The sequence below is a fragment of the Sturnira hondurensis genome, unplaced genomic scaffold (assembly GCF_014824575.4).
Source record: "Sturnira hondurensis isolate 20B ecotype Veracruz unplaced genomic scaffold, ASM1482457v3 Scaffold0006693, whole genome shotgun sequence".
In the NCBI taxonomy this organism is placed as follows: domain Eukaryota; kingdom Metazoa; phylum Chordata; class Mammalia; order Chiroptera; family Phyllostomidae; genus Sturnira; species Sturnira hondurensis.
Window position 1 is genome coordinate 1,133,788 of NW_028079324.1, and position 23,502 is coordinate 1,157,289.

At 39.0% G+C, this 23,502-nt stretch overlaps 1 protein-coding gene across 1 annotated transcript in view; it reads right to left on the bottom strand.

Annotated features, from left to right (window-relative positions):
* DMD (dystrophin) overlaps positions 1-23,502 on the bottom strand; it is a 1,607,686-nt gene that overhangs the window by 1,096,193 nt on the left and 487,991 nt on the right. The window contains exons 18-19 of the mRNA XM_037050278.1: positions 12,732-12,819; positions 4,006-4,247 (exon numbers count right to left, since the gene is read on the bottom strand). Coding sequence (XP_036906173.1) covers positions 4,006-4,247; positions 12,732-12,819 — 330 coding nt within the window. The remainder of the gene's footprint in view (positions 1-4,005; positions 4,248-12,731; positions 12,820-23,502) is intronic.

Below are 23,502 nucleotides of genomic sequence, written 5' to 3' on the forward strand. Positions count from 1 at the left end.
TAAGACAAGAGGTCAAGGGCACCAATCCATGCTTGGAGAATAGAATGATAGACGCGCTCGTTGTATACCAGGCTTGCAAATGACAGCACTGACATCTGCTGTGAAATCAGTCCAGAAACTGATTTACATTTGGCCAGAGGGAGGGCCTGAGTCATCCTTCCTGTTTCGGGGGCTATAGAAGGAGCCTAGAGCGCAGTCAAGTGTGTTCTGCTAAACAAAGGAACTTTGCAACTAGTTAAACATTTGCATAAGTGTTCAGTTAAGACCTTTAAGCTCTGAGAGTAAATTTTGACCAACATAGTTAACATTTAAAAGATGTTAACAATTACTAACTTTTCCGGGAAAGGGCCTTAGCATGGTTGGTCCTCCAGCTTAAGGCATCTTCCCTGAGTCTGTCTGTCCTTTCAAATTATATGTTTATCTCAGGAAAAAAAAAAAGCCTTTTGTATCTTTCTCAGGAAAAGATCCATGAATTTCTCCCCATTCCTGAAGGGCTCTCTAACCCCTAATACATTAAGAACCAATTCTGGCAAGTATTACATTTTGAGCTAAATTTGCACTCTAATCTTTAAAAAATAAATCTCCAAATAACCGAATGCATTGACAAACAGGATGGAATAATTTATTGACCTATCGTTAATCATAGCCAAATAGTAGAATTTTAACTGTGCGTGAATGACACTGAGCATACCCTGCTAAATATTTCACCTGAGGTGATTCATCAAATTCACAGAAATCAATGGGGCACAGAAAAAGAGTAAGGGATGATGAAGAGGGATGGACCTGTGTCATTATAAACTGAAACTGTGTGGCTAAACTTAGAAGAAATAATTTCATCTAGGATGACCTCCCCCCACCTGGAGAGAATATGTAAGATACACGACACTCCAGTGATCCCCATTTGCTCCTCAAATAAAGGTCAAGGTCCTAACACGTCCCAAGCGCCTTTGCTGTCTCCTACATGCCTGACCCTCTGTGTCCAGCATTCATATTGACCTTCTCTCACTTCTCGGTCCTTGGTGCTTCCCCACACCACATTCCTTCTCCGCCTGACACCTCTTGCCCAGCTGTTCTTAATTCCAACTCACCCTGAAAGTCTTAACTGAAAAGCACTGGTCTCAACGAAGCTGCCCCTGGTGGCTCTGTCTAGCTGAGGTTTTCCCTGTTTGACATTTTCTCAGAAGCCTGTACCTTTGTTGAAGGCATTTGTCCCAGTGGTAACTTTACATCTACTGATTTAATCTCACATGTAATGTCTCTTTTCCCCTGCTGCAGCAAAACACTATGAGGGCGGCGGGGGGGTCAACGAGTGCACACTCCAATTTTCCTGAAACTTCGGTGGCCACTGCCCCAGTGGGTCCTAAAGGTAGAACCGTGATCCCAGCAGGACTGAAAGACAGGGCATCAAGCCAAAGAGGACTGTTCTGCCTTCAGATCCAATGGGGTCTGCCTTGCTAGTTTGGGGACTTGCTTAAAATGTGTCAGCCTTTCCTTTCCTATGTTCCCTCCTTATGGAATGGAAGGGCTATCCTCGGCCCATCCCACCATTGTATTAGGGAAGCATGTAACGTGTCCACTGTCACAGGTTCATGGGAAGGGAATTGTTTCAAGATACATCACACCTTGAGTCTCACCCACATCAGATTTAAATGACATTTAGATGAGATGTCGGACTTCAGACTTTAGAATTAAAGCTGGAATAGGTTGTGACTTTTGGACCTTTGGGGCTCCTAGCATGGGAGAGGGACATAAATGAGGGGCAGGGTCAGAATATTATGGATTGCATTATATCCCCCCAAATTTCAAAGTTGATGCTGTAACCCATAATGTGACTCTATTTGGTAACAATGCTTTAAGAAGGACAGTTAACCAAGATCATAAGTGCGGTGTCCTTATCTGATAGCATTAGTGGCCTTAAGCCCTGACAGATGGAGCTCAATTGGTTGGGTGTCATCCACAAGCAAGGTGAAAGGTCACCAGTTCAATTCCCAGTCGGGGCGCATGCTGGGGATGTGGGTTTGGGTCCCTGATCAGGGCACATACAAGAAGCAACCAACTGATGTTTCTCTCCCTCTCTTTCTCCCTCCCTTCCTCTCTTTCTAAAAATAAATTAATACTCTTAAAAAAAAAAGAAGCAGAGATTTCTCTCCCTCCATACACCTGCACCAATGAAAGGCCACATGAGGATGTGGGGAAAAGGCCACTGTCCACAGGCAGGAGGAGAACTCTCACCAGAAGCTGAACCCTGCCCGACCTTGATCTTGGACCTTCCATTCTCGAGAACTGTGAGAAAATTAATTTCTGTTGTTTCAGCCATGCAGTCTATGGTAATTGTTATGGCAGCCCAAACCAGCTAATACAGTTCGTATGATTCTTGGCCACATTAGAGACACTGAGTACTTATTTTACAGATGCATGAATTTTTGTAGATGGTATTATTACTTTCAATATCTGAAACTCATGAAACAGATTAAGGTAACATTGTCAGGTTTTTGTTGAAAGAAATAACATACGTGGAGTATTCCACTGACTCACAGGGGAAAGAAAAGTCCTGGATTCTTGTTTTTAAAAGCAAATGTATCTAAATATAAACATTCCCTAGATTTGCATATTTGCCTAATTAAATAAATGCCTTTCTGTACTATATACTTTATCCAAAAATGTATTTTTCTGGGTTTACTTACTTCCTAGTAAAGCTGTAGGCCCAATATTTGAAGAATCAAGTCTTTCTAAGTGGTTTTCCCTTTCAAAATACCTTTAATTTCCCATCACTTTCTGGGTTGAACACCATCTCCAAACAGTCTCTCGCTGTTTAAACCACGATTTTCAAAGTATGCAGATCAACCCGCATCCACTGAATTTTAGATGAAATGCAGTCATCTCAGTCTATCATCAAAGTTCACCCTGGGAACCTTTTGATCTCTTGTCTCATCAATTTCCCACCTCCCATGAAAAGTATGTAACTAAACCCAAAGTTCAAGCAATTTATGTGATTGTGTCTCTTGTTTTCTTACACTTGCAGGCATGTTCTTTTGACCTCCTCCTCAGGCCCTTTCAAGCTATTATATATTGTTTGTCCCTGCAGAGCCACCGCCCACCTTTCTCTTGTGACTCGGGGAGGATGACGCTTACTGACTACAACTCCTTGTCCTCTACCTGCTGATTCGGTTTAGTCAGTGGGCAGCCTTGCTCAGATTCTGGAGGCAGGGGGGAGAGCCAAGTAGAAGGGCTGTTTTTCTGGCTCCATTCCTCTGATGGTATTGGCTTGTCTTTACAGTGGGCTTCCGACTCTCTCCTTTCCCCGATCCTTTCTGTCCAAAAACTGGGAACAGCTCTGATGCTGGGGTACTGCTCTATCCCCTGGGGTTCCGCCATCCTCCAGGCACATTGATAAAATATTTTTGTAAAGAAACTTCCCTCAAATTATCCTACTCGGAATGGTCTGTCAGGTTTCAAGATCTTCCTCAGATATCTGATTGTACAGTGTGTCAGCTGTGTGTGTTTGTGTGGGCGCTGCCTGTTCAGCGTATCACTAGATTTTCCCTTTCAGCACATGCGCTGTCAAGAAAACCTCCAAATTACTGGCCATTTATCATTGGACACACGTGGTTCAATGCTCTGACACTGCCTCGCCATTTTGCAAACTGACAAAATCAACGAGCCACATGTAACCATTTTTTTAACAATTCGGGCATCCATGTATCACCTCTTTCAACCAATTTTCTTAATTTGGTTGAAATTACTTAATTTACAAAGTGACCCCCCTCAACAAGCCTAGTACCTAACTGGCACAACTGTAGTTGAAAAAAAATGACAGGAAAAAATCAGAAAATAAAAGTGAATAAGTGCACTTTATAAAAACAATTTTCTGTGCTTATATTTTGATCTTTACTATGTTTAAATCCCTAAAAGGGATGCTTTTTTTATTAAATATTTAGCTATTCTTCTGGAACTTGCCAAGAAATTCCTATTGCCCATGCTCCGAATAAGAAGAACGATTCTTACCTTACAAATTTTTAACTGGCTTTTAATTGCCGTGGGATCTAAGGTGGCGGTGGGCTGGCTTTTCAACCAGTTGTCAGCAGTGGTTGTCATGTGCTCCAGTTGTTGCAGCTGGTTATAGAAAGTGATGATGTTGTTCTGATACTCCAACCAGTTAAGTCTCTCACTTAGCAATTGGCAGAACTCGTTCCACCGGCTGTTCAGCTGCTCAGAGGCTTGTTTGATGCTGTCAGCATTGAGACCCTCTAGAAAGAAAGAATTGTAAAAGCTCTCCACTAAGCCACGGACTGAAAGACATTATCTGAAGAGCAATGTGTTTCCGGTTTAAAAGTATGCATCAGATGAATGATTACCAACAAGTCTTCTATTTACTGGTCAGTAAGTAAGAGTAATTGAGATGTTTTCTGATTATTTGCAAATTATGCATCTTATCAGAAGTATGAATGTAATAAAATAATAAATAAGAACACATAAGATGTGTAACAGAAAAAATTCAAATCAAAATAAATCTGGTCAAAGTTCTGATGGAGAGTGGAAGACTGACTGTGGGTCTTTTGGATGTTTCCAAATAAATGTTAAATACCAGGTATATTATTAAAATGTACCTCCAAAAACTAAGTTACACTTTAATTTTTTAAAACAGTTTGAAAATCAGGTGAAATGTTATTTGAAATTTTTTTAAGAAAAAAGGTACCAAAAATCGATAATGCTGATTCTGCTACAGGAAGCCAGAAATAAGTACACAGTCTTCCAAAGAAGTAAAATAAGCACTAGGAAAAATAATCTTTGTAATATGAAAAAAAGTTGTGGTATCATTTACATATCATTTACATATGCATAAATGAAAGTTTTAAAATCATAAACATACCAAGGCAGAAAAAAATATCTATCAAGGGCAAAATTTTGGAAACATAAAAAACATCATGACATTTAGTCTTCTGGAGACCATACTGTGTGTTAGGGAATATGCTGTGTTTTAACATATACTAACTTATTTAAACGTTGTCATAAAGTAATATCTGACTGATGCCAATCCAGGTATATATTATCCTATACATAGTATGAAAGCAACATTATGCAATGCTATGTATTAAAATATTCATTCTCTAAAGTCAGTTCACAAAATTTAGATATCTGTACACACAAACACAAACACACGTGCTTAAAAATAAACACATACATGTGTTTCTATAATAATGTGCTTAATAAATTACATTATATAAAGATAAATAGTAAGCTATGTAGCACAGATCACTGTCTAATATTTTTGAAATGCTAGTATTGGAAGTTTCCTCTTCCTAGATAGATCCATAGGCATCTCAAAAGGGGTCATAAAATCACTGTAAGATCTTCCCTCCACATTAAAATATTTAAGGGGCAAAGAGATCTAGTGAAGACCAAATTGTCTAGGAGAATGTACTTTTATGAATATTTATTTACTGTACTTTCTGGAGTAAAGATAATTTAGTTGATAGTCAAGTGAGTTATTAAGAAATCTGAAGACAATCTCTAACCACATAAGACCTGTGGTTTTGCTCATTGGCACATGCACTTTCGTCTTTTTAAAGACTAAGTAATTTGGGATCAAATTCAACAACTATATTACTGTCCACTGCTCTGATACTGTGATATTCGCTTTGTTGTAATTATGTTATGGCGCCAAACTGCATCTGCCAATTCATTTGAAACACAACGGTAACTTCACTACCTTCACAGTTTGACAGCACCAGGGATGACACTGGAGAAAACAAACTTTGCAAGTATTTCCAGTAACAATCTGTCCTTCCTATTTTCAAAGAAAAATAACTTTAAAAATAAAGTGTAAAAGATAACATATGCATGTTTCCATATATACTGCCGTAAGAGGTAGCCCATGGTTTGCTGGAGCTAAATATTATTCTAATACCCTCCCAGTAGGGTTTTTTTTTAATTGGTTTTATAGAAACATCAGGATGTGTTGTGTGACACACTGTGATCATTTGCTTTTGAGCAGTGACCAAGAATGGTACCAAAATATGTTTGGCGGGATGCCACGAAGTAACTATAGTTGTAAAAAGATTATGTTTGTTACAGAGTATAAAAGAAGAATCCAAAATTCCAGTCACATAGGCACTAGGCTGGAGAAAAAATGTTACAAGAAAAAGTTAACATTATTGCTGGAAAATGAAAGAAAATAATTAAAAAATATACAGGCGAAGAGTTTAAATGGTTAGATAATGAATAAAAATGCACCATGAATCTACATGATCAGATGTTGCCTTTGCCAGTGTGGCTCGGTTGGTTGGAGCCTGGTCCCATTAAGCAAAGGGTAGTGGGTTAGAGACACAGTCAGGGCATGTGCCTGGGTTGCGAGTCCGATCCCCAGTTGGGGCATGTGCAAGATGCAGCCTATCTGTGTTTCCCTCTCACATCAAGGTTTCTCTCCCTTCCACTGTCTCTCCCTTCACCTTTCTGTAAAGCCAATCAGCATGTCCTCAGGTGAGGATTTAAAAAAGTTTTTTTTAATGATCCGATGTTTAGGAGAAGTATTTTCAGCATACTTTAAACTTGAATAAGCACTTAGAAGAAAGAAGTCCATGGTAGTTCAAGTCCGAGAGGCAAATAAGAGATGCTAAAGCAAATTAAAGGGACTGATGAACTGATGCTGGGTTGTCTTATTTAACCTTTATCTAAATGATCAGGATACACAAAGAGAAATATCTCACTGTACCAGACAGAGAGCAACCCTACAAAGACCCCATAGTATTTGGAAAAATAAAATCGTAAGTTAATTTTTAGTATGAATAATTTACAAATTAATTTAATCAGAAAAACAGAAATCCAACTACAATAAATTATCAATAGTTTTTGTGGTCTTTCAAGTTAATGAGTCTTTTTTGGTTATTACCCAAAACTATCAGCTCAATTTTGGGGGCCCCCCAAAAGTGTTCAGATGCTAAGCATCGCTGTAACAAGAATCAAAATAAATGAGAAAAGTGAATTTTGTACAAATCCACTATGAAATGCAGCACCTTCTACTTATTTGCATAGTGATCTTTGTAATTAAATAAAGGCAATTAAAATGTAGTAATAGGTAACAGAAGGCTCTCCATATTAAGATAAATGGTGAAGGTAGGCAGAAGGGTAGAGAATTCACAGTTGGAGTTCTGGTATTAGGCAGATCTAAGTTCAGATGTGACCTTGTGTACTAGATGGGTGAACTGCATTCAGTTATTTAATCTCATTGGGTCTCATGTTTTTCATCCACGAACTGAACAGAAAAAAGGAATTGATGTCATAGGATACCATGAGTGTTCTGAATTGAAATGTGTGAAGTAGTCACACAAAGCCTGACATGCACCAGGCAACCAATACATATTAGTCAGTGTTAATATGAAGAACTGAAGAAAAGAACACGTAGGACACAAGAGGCCAGATCTTTCAAATGTTGAGATGGGGCGGGGTGGCAGTCTTTTAATGGCTGAAAGAGGTCATTTATAAAAATTAATGACTAATACTTGCTAAGTTAGTGCTACTTTCCTATAATATGGCACTGATAAAGTATATAAAAAGTGCATGTATAAGTTTTCAAAAGGAATTTATCAACAACGGATGAATTCATACATTTACTAGAGAATCTTGGAATATTTGGTCATACATCTCTAATCATTTGAGATTAAAATTATAAATCCATGCCACACCCTGGCTGGTGTGGTTTATTGGATTGAGCATCAGTGTGCGAAACAAAGGGTTGCTGGTTCGATTCCCAGTCAGGGCACATGCCTGGGTTGTGGGCCAGGTCCCCAGTATGGGGCACGTGAGAGGCAACCACACATTGATATTTCTCTCCTTCTCTAAAAATGAATAAATAAAATCTTTAAAAAAATCCATGCCAAAAATTCAAAGCAGAGATTTCTGGGTGTCACTGGCATAGTGTGATGTGGATCCCAGAAAATCAGACATCTTGTTCTGAAGGGTCTGTATGTAAATATTGTTTCATTCATGTATGAATATGCTTCCTGCCCAACTGCATTCTGAAGTGCCCTAAACTATAGACCATTATAATAAAAATGGCTGCCCTAGCAGAATGTAATAGGGCTCTCAGCTCTGAGTAGGTGCAGAAGAGACACACTGTACATGTCAACTCACCCAACACCCAATTAATAGCTTACTTCATACAAACATGAGCATTCAGGGAACAATATCCACAGATGCAAAAAGCCAAACACACACACACACATGCACAGTCTCTCTTGCTTCAAGTTTGTTCAAAATACTTCTGGGGAAGGAACAAAAGCACTGTCACGTGACACATTACTTAATGGATGTCTTCAACTAAAATTCAAGATGCCATTGCTTCAGCTTCATGAATTGAATGGCCATCCATTATCCAGGAGACCTGGTGATATTATACGGAAGTCCCTTAGAACTTTTGTAGAATAAATAAGGGTACTAAATGTTTCAAGTGGTCACTGATAAAATCATTTTACTACTATCCATCATTGTCTGATGGGCACTCCATCAAAATTACACTCCTTAACTCAACTGAAATTTTTAAGTTCTGTGACAGTTTGTTTATAAGTGTAAATAGCTGCCAAGTTTTAAGAATCAATTATTTGAGCATTTGTTTTTCTTATTTTTCTGTTAGCTCCTTAGGGATACAAACGCTAACTCGCCAGGTATTGTGAAGAATACTTACGGAAACCGTTTTAGAGCAGCACATTAAAATCTCCGGGATAATGGATCACAATCCCTTCACATCTCATATTCTAAACAACCCCTGAAACAGTCTATGAATAAATAGATTGCGCCCAGAGGAAATGGATCATTACTTGAAGTGCATCCATTAATTTTATTACTTGTGTACAGTGCATAACAGACTGTTGGAATAATTTTAATTGTGCACCACCTTCCACGCGAGCACTTCAGAACCGCCACTTACAGTGAAGTGCTCCCCATCAAGGATATTCATCATTAGCCATGAAGTCGGGGTAGAATAATGCAAACCTTTGTTTTCATAGCTCTTGAATTAGAAGAATACTTGGAGTGAGAACTTAAATTAAAGTTGCGTATAAACAGTCACTGGTTTTTGTGGCATATTAAGGGTCGTTACAGGTTCATTTGGCATTCGACGTAGCGGTCCAAAACATTAATTTATTCAGAGTCCATGAACATGACATCTTAGTGTTATAGACTAAATTCTAGAGGTTTCTTTGATCACACTTTTATGCCATTGCTACATCCTGTTTTTTTTCAAAAAAATAATACCTTTTAAACATTAATAGGTTTATGTAAAATTCATACCCACAGTAAGTGTAATACATAAATTTGCTAATATAGCCCTTTTTACACTTTATTTCTAAATGTTATTGAATTGTGAGAGGAAAAAAATCAGATTCTAACACCCATTTGTTTTTGTGACTACGTTTCTATAATAGGGACTATCAAAATGGCCTCCCTTCACACACACACACACACACACACACACACACACACACACACACATATGCACACGCAGAGAGACTCTTCCTTTGGAGATGAAAGGAAACTGTGTCTATCAATTAACCACATTTGAGGGTGACCTCTGTGTGGACTATTATCCCACATGTCCTGTGGAGAAACAGGAGACATAAATCAAATTGCCAAGAACTCAGGAAAGAGTAAGAGAAGAGGAAGTAAGCCTAAGTGTGGAAAGTTCCTCGTTCACAATTGAGGGGCTGGAGGATTTGTAAATGATAACTGTTCCCTTGTCCCACTGACACACACACCAACTGCACAACCTCTTCCCATCAGAATATGCAACTGCCACTGAAAATCCTTCGCAATAATGTAAAACAAAGCTAATGAGTGTTTGGCTTTGAGAGGAGCCCAAGTCACTTAAATCCCTGACCTTGGCCACCTGGCAAAACTGTGTTGCCCGGTCACAAATGACTCCATTCCTTTGAAGCACTTAATGAGCTCAAAATCAAGATATGGAAAATGCAGTTAAGTAGTTAACGGTATATATAAAAGAAGCTCTCCGCTGTGTATTATCTGTCTGTCGTATTTAAATGCGAGCATTAGCAGACTTACTATTAGGTATCACTTTAAACACTATAATCTAACGCTGAAAGGATGACGGTTTTGAGATGTTCTTTTACTAATAATTAGCACTGGTATTTAAATATTTCCTTGCTGTGATTGTCTTCAGCCTCTTAAGTAACACACAGAAAACTACAATTAGAAATGGAAAGTGTAGCGCCATTTAGAAAACATCACTGACCCTGTTAGACAATTATAGTACCTCTGGAAATCGCAGTGAAGCCATTTTACAGCTTAAATAAAGGGCAAATGGAGCTATGCTTATGTATGTTCTCAAATGCATGTTTTCATAGAATTACTTTCTGTAATTTCAATATTAATAAAGGAAAACACTTTATCTAAACTGGGTTTTGTGTCATACTTGACTGATAAGAGGCTGTATGTGTGTTTGTATGTGTGTGCAAGAACATGATTTATAAAAATAATTCAGCATAAGTTTGAGTAATTATTCTCAAAATTATTCTTTTGTGTTGAAATAAATATAAACTAAACCTTAAAGGTCATATGTATCCTTTTTACAAAATAGAATTTATTTATATTTTTAAAGATTTTATTTATTTATTTATCTTTAGAGGGAAAGGAGAGAAGGAGAGAAACATCAATGTGTGGTTGCCTTTTGTACGTCCCCTGCTGGGAACTAGCCTGCAACCCAGGCATGTGCCCTGACTGGGAATCGAACCATGATCCTCTGGTTCGCAGGCCTGTGCTCAATCCACTGAGCTACACCAGCCAGGGCTACAAAATGAAATTTAAAAATGCGGAAATCCCCCTCTCAGCATCATGCAGCTATAGGAAACATAAATGAAATACTGCACAACTTGTTCTGTGAAGGAGCTCAAAAATAAAAAAGAGAAGTTGAAATGTTTGAGTCTACTTTTTAGTAGTCACGTAAATTGTCTGACTAGATGAAGTAGCAGAGCTGTACTTAAGTTATAGTGCAAACTTGAGTCTAACCACCGACCAGCAAGACCATACCCTTACTGGCGTAACAAGTACGTTTAAACTTTGATGAATACAGTCAACCAATGAAGAATGTCTCAAGCCACGCCCCTATCCTTTCCCGCTCTTTGCTTTCTACACAAGTTAGTATTTTCCTTCAGAAGCATTCTTCATGATTTTCTGACCCAAATTACCAGTGCAATCATCCCAATTAGTTCCTTAATTTTGCTTGGCTAAAAAGAATTTAATCAGTCAATTAATATTTATTAAGAACCTACTATACGTCCTGACTTTTCTTCATGCCTCAGCAAGTTAGAGCTCTGAGGGCAATAATCTAGAAAATGATACTATCACTACTCATATGATCATTCTAATCCTGGGGTTCAATTCCCCCCCCAAAAAAAGCATTCCCTTTACTTGTAACTTTTAATGGATTTTAAAAAATAATTCAGTGTATGCTATTATCAGATGATCTAATGTAAGAGATGCTTGATAGTTACTTATAAAATGAGACCACTTAAAAAACATATTTTGCTTCTTAAAATTGAAAAAGTGATCATGTGAGTCCTAGGGGGAAAAGTATAGAACAGCTAAAAGAAAATATTTACATCATATAATTTTATGTAACATGAATATTCTGCTGTCAAACTTACAGGTTAACCTCCCAGCGACAAGCACCTAAATGCCAACCTTTTGCTACTTTGTATTGACTTGTGGCACAATTGTACTTGCTTGCTTTTGTTTTTAACCAAAGGCAGACTTGGGGCTAATTAGACAAAGCAAATGAATTGATTTCCTAGGAAGATCACAAAACTATTGAATGCCAACATGGCAATGAAGGCAGAAAATAATTCACACACAGAATTCACGCCCTGGAAGGTAGGCCAGTTCTCAAAAAAGCTGATGTGCATGACAAAAACACTTGTTATATTGGGCTATGATACTTTTGTCAAAGCACCCCTTTGACAAATGAAAACAATCTTATTTGGAAAAAGCACTATCTCTGATTTTCATAAACGACTTATATCTGGAAATGAACACAGTAGCAGAGCAATTACAATCCAAAGAAAGTCTGCTCACAATTGATATCAATAACATATATGTTTGCACAGCTTTTGAGGTACTGTTAGCAAAGATTAATTTTAACCTATTCTTAAAAAGAAAAATAAGATTTTTGAGAGCTTTGTACTTTCACCTCATTCAAAAAAAATTAAAAAAAATTAAACTTCCCCTTAGTAGACATTTTTTAAATAATCAAAAAAATGAAAAGCGACATAACAAATGCCCAGTATCTTACTAGCAAAGAAACATGCTGATGTTCTACATAATATGTCCGTATGGAAAAATATATTGCAAGAATGATTTGCAGTCAGATTATAATCACTTTATATATAGATGTGTTGTGTGATTGCTTGTATTTTCCATTATTTCTGCAAACCTGGTGCTCTTACATTATTTGGACAAATGCTAACAGGACTTGAATTAAAATTAATTTCTCTGCAAGAGACTGATAAAATATTCTACCACATCCCATTTTCTTTTGTTGGACTCAAATCTGAATTTCCTCTAATAGTTTCCTTAGAATTAAGAAACAATAATAAAAAGTTCAAAAGCTCACTTTAAATTTGCATTCAGGAAGTGCTTGTCTGACATAATTCAGCTGATAAATATGAACCTATGTGTTTATCAAATCCCTAAGAAGATTATCTAATTCAACTCCGTGTAATTACCGTTCACCATCTGTTCCACCAGGGCCTGGGCTGATCTGCTGGCATCTTGTAGTTTCCTGAACTTCTCGGCTTTTTCCCGCTCTATGGCCTGCAGCATGATAGCAAAGGTGAGTATTTCAGTACAATTGCTACTATTTTTAAAAAGATTTCTACGCAGAACTCTTATTTATATAATAATTTCGGAGGCATTGCAATGAAAGACTGTAAGTAAATAACAAAGGCAAACCATAACAATGAAAAGATAGTGTCAGATAATTTTAATGGAATGTGTCTTTTAAATACACACCACTGAAATTACTCTTCATAGCAAAAGTACGTACTCTGTAATGAACATTAAATAGACACTCCCGTAAGTACATACAGTGGGGAAAAGTGTGGTAGCATGAACTACTTTAGAAAAAAGCACCTTCATCCAAAAAACAAAACATTGGGTTGATTTGTCTCTCTAAAACTGGCAGAGAACTCCCATTCGTAGAAAAAATAGATTCAGTTTCAAAAAGTTTTTAAAATTTCTTTGTTCATTTCTCCCAACCAAAGTTAACTGTTGAACAAAAACACATTGAAATTGACCAAAACTAGTATTTGATACTGTTGAGTTTAGCTAATTGTGTCTCTACAGAGACACAGATTTTAAACCATGATTCACAACCATTCAGAACAATATATATGTCCTAAACCATAACTACCCACAAAAAAAGCAAGCTATAAGGCATTCATCATTTAGTAAAATCAGTCATTCTGTGATTAATAATAACATTATCCACAAATTTCACTTGAGTTTGTAGCAAGAGGCTATTCTACATCAATCAGACTGTTTTTCAAGAGTTTACTTAGATGGATAGGCATTTAAACAAATATTCGAAGGTGTAATATTGGAGTGCATGCAGATGGGAGAACATATAATACATACGGGCACACTTTGCCGAGTGCTGTTCAACAGAATTTTCTGCAGGAATGAAAGCATTCCATGTGTGCACTGTTCAACACACTTGCCACTCGCCACACATGGATATTGAACACATGAAATATGGCAAGTGTGACTGAGAAAATTAACTTGAAATTTAATTTTATTTATTTAAATTGAAAAAGCCACATGTGTCAGGTGGTACATTTACAGTGCAAATCTAGTGGCTTCCATGTGAAAGTACACAGTTAAAGACAGACAGTAGAGAAATAGTCATACATATAATGTGGCAACATTGGGCATACTTTCAGAGCAATAAGCAACCATCTAGAGTACACCAAACAAATATTTTCAGCATTTCAAAAGATTCTCCAATGTAAGTAATAGCCACAACTGAATATAGGGTTTTAAAAATTATTTTTTTTACTATTTATTTCTTTTAATTTAATTATTTTTCAAGTACAGTTTTCTGTCTAGTACTCCCATCCCATCCCACCCTCCCTCCCATTGCCACCCTTCTCAGTTGTTGTCCATGTATCCTTTATATAGGTTCCTCTAAATCCCTCCCCTATTTCCCCTGAAATTCCCTCCCCTCTCCCCTCTGGTCACTGTCAGCCTGTTCTCTATTTCAGTGTCTTTGGTTATATTTTGCTTGCTTGTTTGTTTTGTTGTTTAGCTTCCTGTTAAAGGTGAGATCATATGGTATTTGTCCTTCAACACCTGGCTTATTTCACTCAGCATAATGCTTTCCAGTTCCATCCATGATGTTGCAAAAGGGTAGGAGCTCCTTCTTTCTTTCTGCGGCATAGAATTCCATTGTGTATATGTACCATAGTTTTTTGATCCATTCATTTACTGACGGGTACCTAGATTGCTTCCAACTCCTGGCTATTGTAAATTGTACTGCTATGAACATTGGGGTGCATATGTTCTTTGGGATTGGTGTTTTAGGGTCCTTAGGATACAATCCTAGCAGTGGAATTGCTGGGTCAAAAGGCAGGTCCAATTTTAGCTTTCTGAGGAGATTCTATACTGTTTTCCATAATGGTTATACCAGTCTGCAATCCCACCAACAGTGGACCAGAGTCCCCTTTTCCCCACACCCTCTCCAACATTTGTTGTTTATTGCTTTGTTTATAATAGCCATTCTCACCGGTATAAAGTGGTATCTCATTGTGATTTTAATTTGCATCTCTGATAGACCTGTATGCAGAAAACTACACAACACTGAAGAAAGAAATCAAGGAAGACACAAAGAAATGGAAACATACACCATGTTCATGGATTGGAAGAATTAACATCATCAAAATGTCCATACTACCCAAAGCAATTTACAGATTCAATGCAATACCTATTAAAGTACCAATGGCATATTTCACAGACATAGAACAAACACTTCAAAAATTCATATGAGACCATAAATGACCCCGAATAGCAGCTACAATGTTGAGAAAGAAGAACAAAGTAGGAGGGATCACAATACCTGATATCAAACTGTATTACAAGGCCACTGCAATCAAAACAGCCTGGTACTGGCATAAAAACAGGCACATAGACCAATGGAACAGAACAGAGAACCCAGAAATAAACCCAATTCTCTATAGTCAAAAACTTATTTTTAACAGAGTTTCATGAATTGGGATTAGTGGATTCAAGGTCAATATTGCAGAAGCTAAAAGAACCAATAGACAACAGAATATATCCAATCAGGAAAAATGTAATACACAATAAATATACTAATTAAAACTTAGCAGAGTGAATGACAACTGAAAGAAGAAACTAAAATGATAGTCTCTTTTAAAGAACGTATAACGTAGCTGGAAGACATACATTTTACGCTGTGATGTCAAGGGCAGCAAATGAAGTAAGTTCTCATCGGTAGGGAAACTCCAAAGGTAACAGACTCATATTGGTACCTTGGGTTCCACTCCTGCATTTCAAAGCACCCACATCATCGTATTTGGGGATTATATGCACCCCAGACCCCATAGCAATTAACAGGTGAAACTTCTGGATTATCATGAAAGTCATTTTCACACAGGCATTATTATATTGTTTACACAAGCATGTGGACAACCATGGATGGTTCTAAATTGATAGCTGGACTAAAAAATCCATGAGACTAAAGTGGCCACAAAGTCTTATTAAAGGTAAGAACCTAGGCAAAGCTACCAATTTTATAGTGTCTCATCTCTGAACTTTTGTCTTCTACATTGCCTGCTCTCCGCAGCTTATTGGCAAGTGTGTTTTCTGATACTTTAAATTTGTTCTCCATTCAAAGGTAAATTCTATTTCTCAAGGACCTTTAAGTGCTTTAGAAATAATAAGCACATTCCAGCTAAATATATAATATTCACAACTATCAAGAGTTATGACAGGGTTTGAAGTATATCACAGAAAGATAAGTATAATAAGAGAGACAGAAAAAAGAAAAAAAAAGAGGACTCATGGCAAGGTGGTGGCTGGAGGACCAGAGTGGGTGAGGCAGAAGCTGGCAGTCCCACATTCACACTCAGATAAAATGAGAGGAACAACTGGGGAGCAAGACAGACTGCCAACCCAGGGCACCAGTGCAGGGAAATAAAGCCTCAAACCTGTGATAGAAAACACCTGTGGGGACTGAGGAGGCACTGGGAGAAACCCCCAGCCTTACAGGAGACTTTGTTGGAGAGACCCACAGGGTCCTAGAACATACACAAGCCCACACACCTGGGAACCAGCACCAGAAGGGCCCAGTTTGATTGTGGGTAGCAGGGGAAATGATTGAAAACTGGAAGAGAGCAGAGCAAAAGGCACAGTTCCCTCTCAAACCCCTTCCCCACATACAGCGTCATAAAGCAGCAACGTGGGTTGCCCACCCTGGCAAATACCTAAGGCTCCACCCCTTACTACGTAACAGGTGCACCTAGACAAACAACTATGGCCCAAATGAAATACCAGATCAAAGCTCCAGAAAAAATACAACTAAGTGATGAAGAGATAGCCAACCTATCAGACGCACAGTTCAAAACACTGGTGATCTGGATGTTCACAAAAATGGTTGAGTATGGCCGCAAAATAGAGGAAAGAGTAAAGGCTATAAAAAGTGAAATAAAGGAAAGCACACAGGAAACCAACAGTGATGGGAAGGAAACCAGGTCTCCAGGCAATGGTATGGACCAAGAGAAAGAAATAAATATTCACCAGAACAGAATGAAGAAACAAAATTCAAAAATATAAGGAAAGGCTTAGGAACTTCTGGGACAACTTTAACCATTCCAACAACCAAATCATAGGGTGCCAGAAGGAGAAGAGGAAGAGCAAGAAATTGAAAACTTATTTTTAAACATAACGAAGGAGAACTTTCCCAATCTGGCAAAGGAAATAGATTTCCAGGAAGTCCAGGAAGCTCAGAGATCCCCAAAGAGGCTGGACCCAAGGAGAACCACACCAAGGCACATCATCATTACATTACCCAAGTTAAAGATAAGGAGAGAATCCTAGAAGCAGCAAGAGATAAGGAGATAGTTACCCACAAAGGAGTTCCCATCAGACTGTCAGCTGATTTCTCAAAAGAAACCTTGCAGGCAAGGAGGGGCTGGAAAGAAGTATTTGAAGTCATGAAAGGCAAGGACCTACATCCAAGATGACTCTCTCCAGCAAAGCTATCATTTAGAACGGAAGGGCAGATAAAGTGCTTTCCAGATAAGGTCAAGTTCAAGAAGTTCATCATGAAGTTTTTATTATATGAAATGTGAGGAATGTATCTAAGGAAAAGAAGAAGATCAAAAACTATGAACAATAAAATGACAACAAACGTACAACTATCCACAACCAAATCTAAAAAACAAAAAAAAACAAAAACAAACTAAGCAAACAAGTAGAATGGGAACAGAACCAAAGAAATGGAGATCACATGGGGAGTTAGCAGCAGGGGAAGGGAAAGGGGAAAAGGTACAGGGAACAAGAAGCATAAATAGTAGGTACAAAATGGACGGGGGAGATTAAGAATAGTATGGGAAATGGCCAAGCCAAAGAACTTGTATGTACGACCCATGGACATGAACTGGGGGAAGGGGAGTGCAGGTGGGAGGGGGGAAATAGGACAACTGTAATAGCATAATCAATAAAATATATTTAAAAATAGGACAATGACAAAAACTGTTGTTCTTTGAATTAAACAGTTTAGACTCATCCTTTCCTAGCCCAGTGGTTTCTATTTTACCCACACTGAGTTTTTTTAAAATAAGAAATGATATAAAGAGTAGAATGAGAAAACCATATTGTCTTCAAAAATGATGAAAAGAAATTATTAATGGCCTTCTAAATATCAAGCTCTTAATCTCTCTATTGTAAGCAGTTACTGGAGTGATCAATTTGTATTAGTAACAGAGAGACAAAGTCATCACTGAATATATCAGGTAGTATCTGAGCTTAAATATCTTGTTGGGTTAACCACATTATTCCAGTAATTCTAGTGTAAATAATAACAACAATAATGACCACAACAAAATAACAATCTGTGCAGTAGGTACTATGGCCCTCCCACTGTGACAGAAGGAAGTGACGTAACAGAGAGGCATGTGGGTATTTGAAAATATTGACTTAACCATGACAAAAATGCAGTTCCTTATGCTGTATACCAAATTGGTTTATGTACATTTTTTCAGACGTGTGTCACAATAACTCTGTCAGATAGAAGGAACTAGCTTTATGTTATCGTATTACACGAGGGAAAACTAAGCAGCAATAAGATTGCCGTGTATCCAAAGTCTTAGAAGTAGCAAGTTTTAGAGGCATTATTAGAACCCTGATCAGCTTTCTTTCTTTCTTTTTTTTTAAAAAAAGATTTTACTTATCTTTAGAGGGGAAGGGAAGGAGAGAGGGAGAGAAATATCAATGTATGGTTGCTTCTTGTGAGTCCCCTGCTGGGAACTGGCCTGCAACCCAGGCATGTGCCCTGACTGGGAATTGAACCGCGATCATGTGGTTTGCAGGTCCGTGCTCAATCCACTGAGCTACACCAGTCAGGGCAATTTTTCTTTTGTTTTATAGGATCAGCTTTCTTGCAAACATGCTCTGCTGTTTCCATGTAGTTCCATGGAAATTAATCAAGTAGATTTGAACATGTCTGACTACAACTCATGGCAAAGGTGACCTGACAGTTTGAATGCCATCAGGGATAACATTCAAAACACTTAACCAGGAATGCAGCAGGAACAGCAAATCAGAAGGCAGTCCTGGTCACCTAGAATGGATGCTGACAGTCTACAGGCTCACTGGCGATGCTGTGTACAGCTCAATTACTGTGCCCCATTGTCTGAGGTCTATTATATGCAAAACGGGTAACTGGTTCGTGAATGGAGAACAGACCCAAGGAAGGACTTAACGGCCTGCACGTGGTTGCCCGTGTTTGGATGCCAGCTGAGTTCTGTTCCATAACATCACTCCGAAGACAGGGAAGAGTCCACAAAACATTTCATTTCAGACACAGCGATAGATGGTCGATTGGAAATGAGAAAATGTAGGGTAGCAAGGCGACAGTCAAGAAGGTAATGAAAAGAAGAGTTTGGATGTCACGGTGTTCTCAGGTGGTTTGAATTCTGCCTCCAGCGCTTGCCACCGGTTTGACATGTACAGATTCCACCTTTCTGAGCCTCCATAGATTCTATTAAAATAACAATAAAGGTACCTGCTTTCTGGGCATTCTGAGGGAATTAGAGGAGGCTCTTGATCTCATTTACTCACAAAATTGGGACAATTTTTATTGTGAAATGGGAAGCTAGGAATAATTGTGCTGCGACAAAAGGAACGACATAAACTAAGAATGCCCCGGACAAACTAGCACATATATGGTCATTCTATGAAAGGCGATCTCAAAATCTTCAAAGCAAGGTTGGGCTAAACTGGCACCAGGCTGAGTAGAGCACTTTGCTCACAGAAATGTGAGAGAAGTTTCGAAAAATCCATGGATACAGAGTGTGGCAGAAGCTGACTAAAAACATTACTGAGACTCCTTTACCTGGACTGGCCATACATGCCTTTGTTCTCAAAAGAAATATATGCTGTTTTAAAATAGGTCAGATGAGCAATTCCTAACGCTCCCATCTTTTCTCATTTCCTGAAATATCTGTCAAACCACAGACAAAGTAAAAAATAATTCTGGAAAGGGGAGGGCCTATCCCTTACTCTGCAGGGGTGTCCAACCTGCACCCTGTGGGGCCACAGGTGGCCCAGAATGGGTATGAATGCCACCCAAGACAAAATCATAAATTTACTTAAAACATGACAACATATTTGGGCTCTGGCTGGTGTGGTTCCATGGATTGAGCACCAGCCTGTGGACCAAAAAGTCACCAGTTCGAATCCCAGTCAGGGCACATGCCTGGGTCGAAGGCGAGGTCCCCAGTAGGGGGCACATAAAGACAACCACATATTGATGCTTTTCTCCCTCTTTTTCTCTCTCACTTTCCCTCTCTAAAATAAAATAAATAAAATTTAGAGGAAAAAATTACTAGATTTTTTTGTTTTCATTAGCATTTGTGTATCTAATGTGTGGCCCAAGACAACTCGTCTTCTTCCAGTGTGGCGCAGAGACGCCACAGGGTTGAATACCCCTGCATGGATAATGTGCCGACGAGAACAACGGGCCTTCCACAGGGTTATCATGCCAGGTAGAAACTACCCCTCACACCTAATCCCTTACGCGGCTCCATCCAAACAGCTGTTTTCTATATCACCATCGGCCTCCATGCTATTACACTGAACAGCTGATGCTCAGGCCTCAGTTTACTTAACATACCATGACTCAGAGAGTACTTCCTAGAAATAGTCTTTGATTTGGCTTCCTAGACGATAAGCACAAAGTTTTCTCCCTGCCTCAAAAACGGCCTTTCCTCCATCTCCTTTGCTTGTTTCCTCCTCATCTCAGCTCTAAATTTAGTGTCCGAGGGTTCAAGATGTATTTCCCTTTGTTCAGGTCAAAACCCTAGAATCCTTCCCGACTCTCCTCTTTCTCTCAAATCCCTCATCCAAGCCATCAGGAAATCCTGCTGGCTCCAACCTCAAAGCACGCCCAGAAAAGGATGAGGACCTGTCCTCCCCTGCTACCACGCTAGGTGAATGACCACACCATCTCTCAGGGGTCTGGGGGTTGCAAAACAACCTACTACTTCCTATTTCTACTTCTCCCTTTGCTCCCTCATGATACAGTCTCAACACAACAGACAGACGAAGTTAGGCACAATAGTGGTCAGCTCAAGGCGCCAATATCTTCCCTTCTCTCTCTGAGGAAAAGCCCTGGTCTAACCATGGCCCTGCCTGACCTTGACCTCTCTGACCTCTTCTCCTGCTACTGAACAGCATGATTACTCAGCTCCAGCCACACTCTCTGTTGTTCTCTGACACTCCAGGCATGCTCCTGCCCTAGGTCAATGCATCTATTCTTCCCTCTGGCTGAAATGCTCCTACCGCCCCTATCTATATAACAAATTCTTCACTGCCTTTAGATCTTTTACTTAAATATCACTTTCTCAGGCTGGCGATTTGCACTCTGGCTACACGCACACTTGCTAGCCCTCATTCCTCCTCTATTTTCACTGTTGGCATTTATCAGTAACATTCTACATGTTGTACATAATCATCTTGCTTAGTGGTCATCTTCCCCACTGCAATATAATCTGTATAAGGTCCAGTATGCTCATGTATTTCCTCACACTATCTCCAGGGCCTAGAACAGTGCCTGCTACACAGTAGATGCATAATAAAGTGAGATCTATTATAGCATAATGTCTCCATATGCATTATTATATTCTCTCGCACCCTACCCACAGTTCAAATACTCTACAAAGGGATAATATAAGACCAATCCTGGCAGTTCTACGTACAGTGGTCATGGAACAAGCCCATGAGGTTGGGTCCTGCAAGCTCAGTAAAGCGGATTGAATAGCAGCCTTCTAGAAACTGCAGCTTACTTTAGGAGTTGGGCACATCAAACAGGACTTTCATGATGTCCTGATACTGGTAATAATTACCCAAATAGGAAATCAATAGTAGCATGTAAAATTTACTGCGTCAACTTTAATAAAATCTTCCCTCGGTGGAGGAAGAGAAAGGAAAGTGGAAAAAAAACAACATGGTGCTAACAACATGTATTAGAGAATAATGAAAAAAATAACATATTGAAAAACTTCAAGGGAGTAGAAACGCCCTTGAACAAAAGGCAAAGGAATGATCCTCGACCACAGTGCTCACTAGGATTCCTTGGGCCCAGTACCAAGTACTCGCACGTGGTTAGTAGGGGGCAATGATACCTCAGACAAAGGTTTAATCTCCAAAATATACAAAGCACTCACACAACTCCACTCAAAGAAGACGAGCAACCCAATTAAAAAGTGGTCAAAGGACTTGAACAGACATTTCTCCAAGGAGGACATACAGAGGATCCAGAGACACATGAAAAGATGCTCAATATCACTAGCTATCAGAGAGATGCAAATTAAAACCACAATGAGATACCACTTTACACCAGTCAGAATGGCTATCATAAACAAAGGAACAAATAGCAAGTGTTGGAGAGGGTGTGGGGAAAAGGGGACCCTAGTCCACTGTTGGTTGGGTTGTAGACTGGTACAACCACTATGGAAAATGGTATAGAATTTTCTAAGAAAACTAAAAATGAATATGCCTTTTGACCCAGCAATTCTACTGCTAGGATTATATCCTAAGAACCCTGAAACACCAATCCAAAAGAAGTTATGCACCCCAATGTTCATAGCAGCACAATTTACAATAGCCAAGAGTTGGAAGCAACCTAGATGCCCATCAGTAAATGACTGGATCAAAAAACTATGGTACATTTACACAATGGAATTCTATGCTGCAGAAAGAAAGAAGGAGCTCCTAGCCTTTGCAACATCATGGATGGAACTGGAAAGCATTATGCTGAGCGAAATAAGCCAGGCAGTAAAAGACAAATACCATATGATATCACTGTTAACAGGAATCTAAACAGCAAAACAAACAAGCAAGCAAAATATGACCAAAGACACTCAAATACAGAACAGGCTGACAAGGACCAGAGGGGAGATGGGAGAGAATCACAGGGGAAAAGGGGATGGACTCACATGAACAAGTATAAAGGGCACATGGACAATAACTAAGGTGGGGGGCGGAAATGGGAGGGAGGTGGGGAGCACTGGGGGGGGCATGGCTGGGAATATAAGACAGAAAACTGTACTTGAACAAGAATTAAATAAAGAAAAAAAATAAAACACCCTAGTGAAGTTGGTCCAGCGTTTTCAGATTGTGCAACATCTTTGGCTACGCTTGCACACTGGAATGGTTGGTCAGCACTAGAGAATAAGGGTAATAACACTCCATTGGTCTCAGAAATGTAGGGGCTATTTTTGTCTGAGGCATTTTGCAATGATTTCGGCATCCTCCGTCTTTCTTCCTCTTCCATGGCTCTGATTCGTATTTATTGTGTATCCATGTCCCCTTTCTCTCTCTACTCACATTTATGGATAGTGGTGTTTTCCCTTGGTTTTTAAGGACAAGGGTGCTGTCAGCTGAATGTTCTCCACTCACGAGATCCACTTCTTCTATACCCTTCATCTTCCATGTTAAATCTCTAGAGTCATATTTTATTCCTCACTACTATACAGGAAGTTCTTTCCTGACAGGTGCCAATTCTCTTCTCGCCAGGTATGTGCCTCTTATGACATCAAGTACCAAGAACTGACTGCCTCTTTGAAATCACCTGGATCATGAAGGCATCTCTGCCCTAGACATTGTCATCCTTCTCTGCTCTTTATTCTCAGAACTCATCCAGTTTTTCTGTCTGTGTGTCCCTATGTATCTCGGTTCTACTGAATATACATGTGTGGG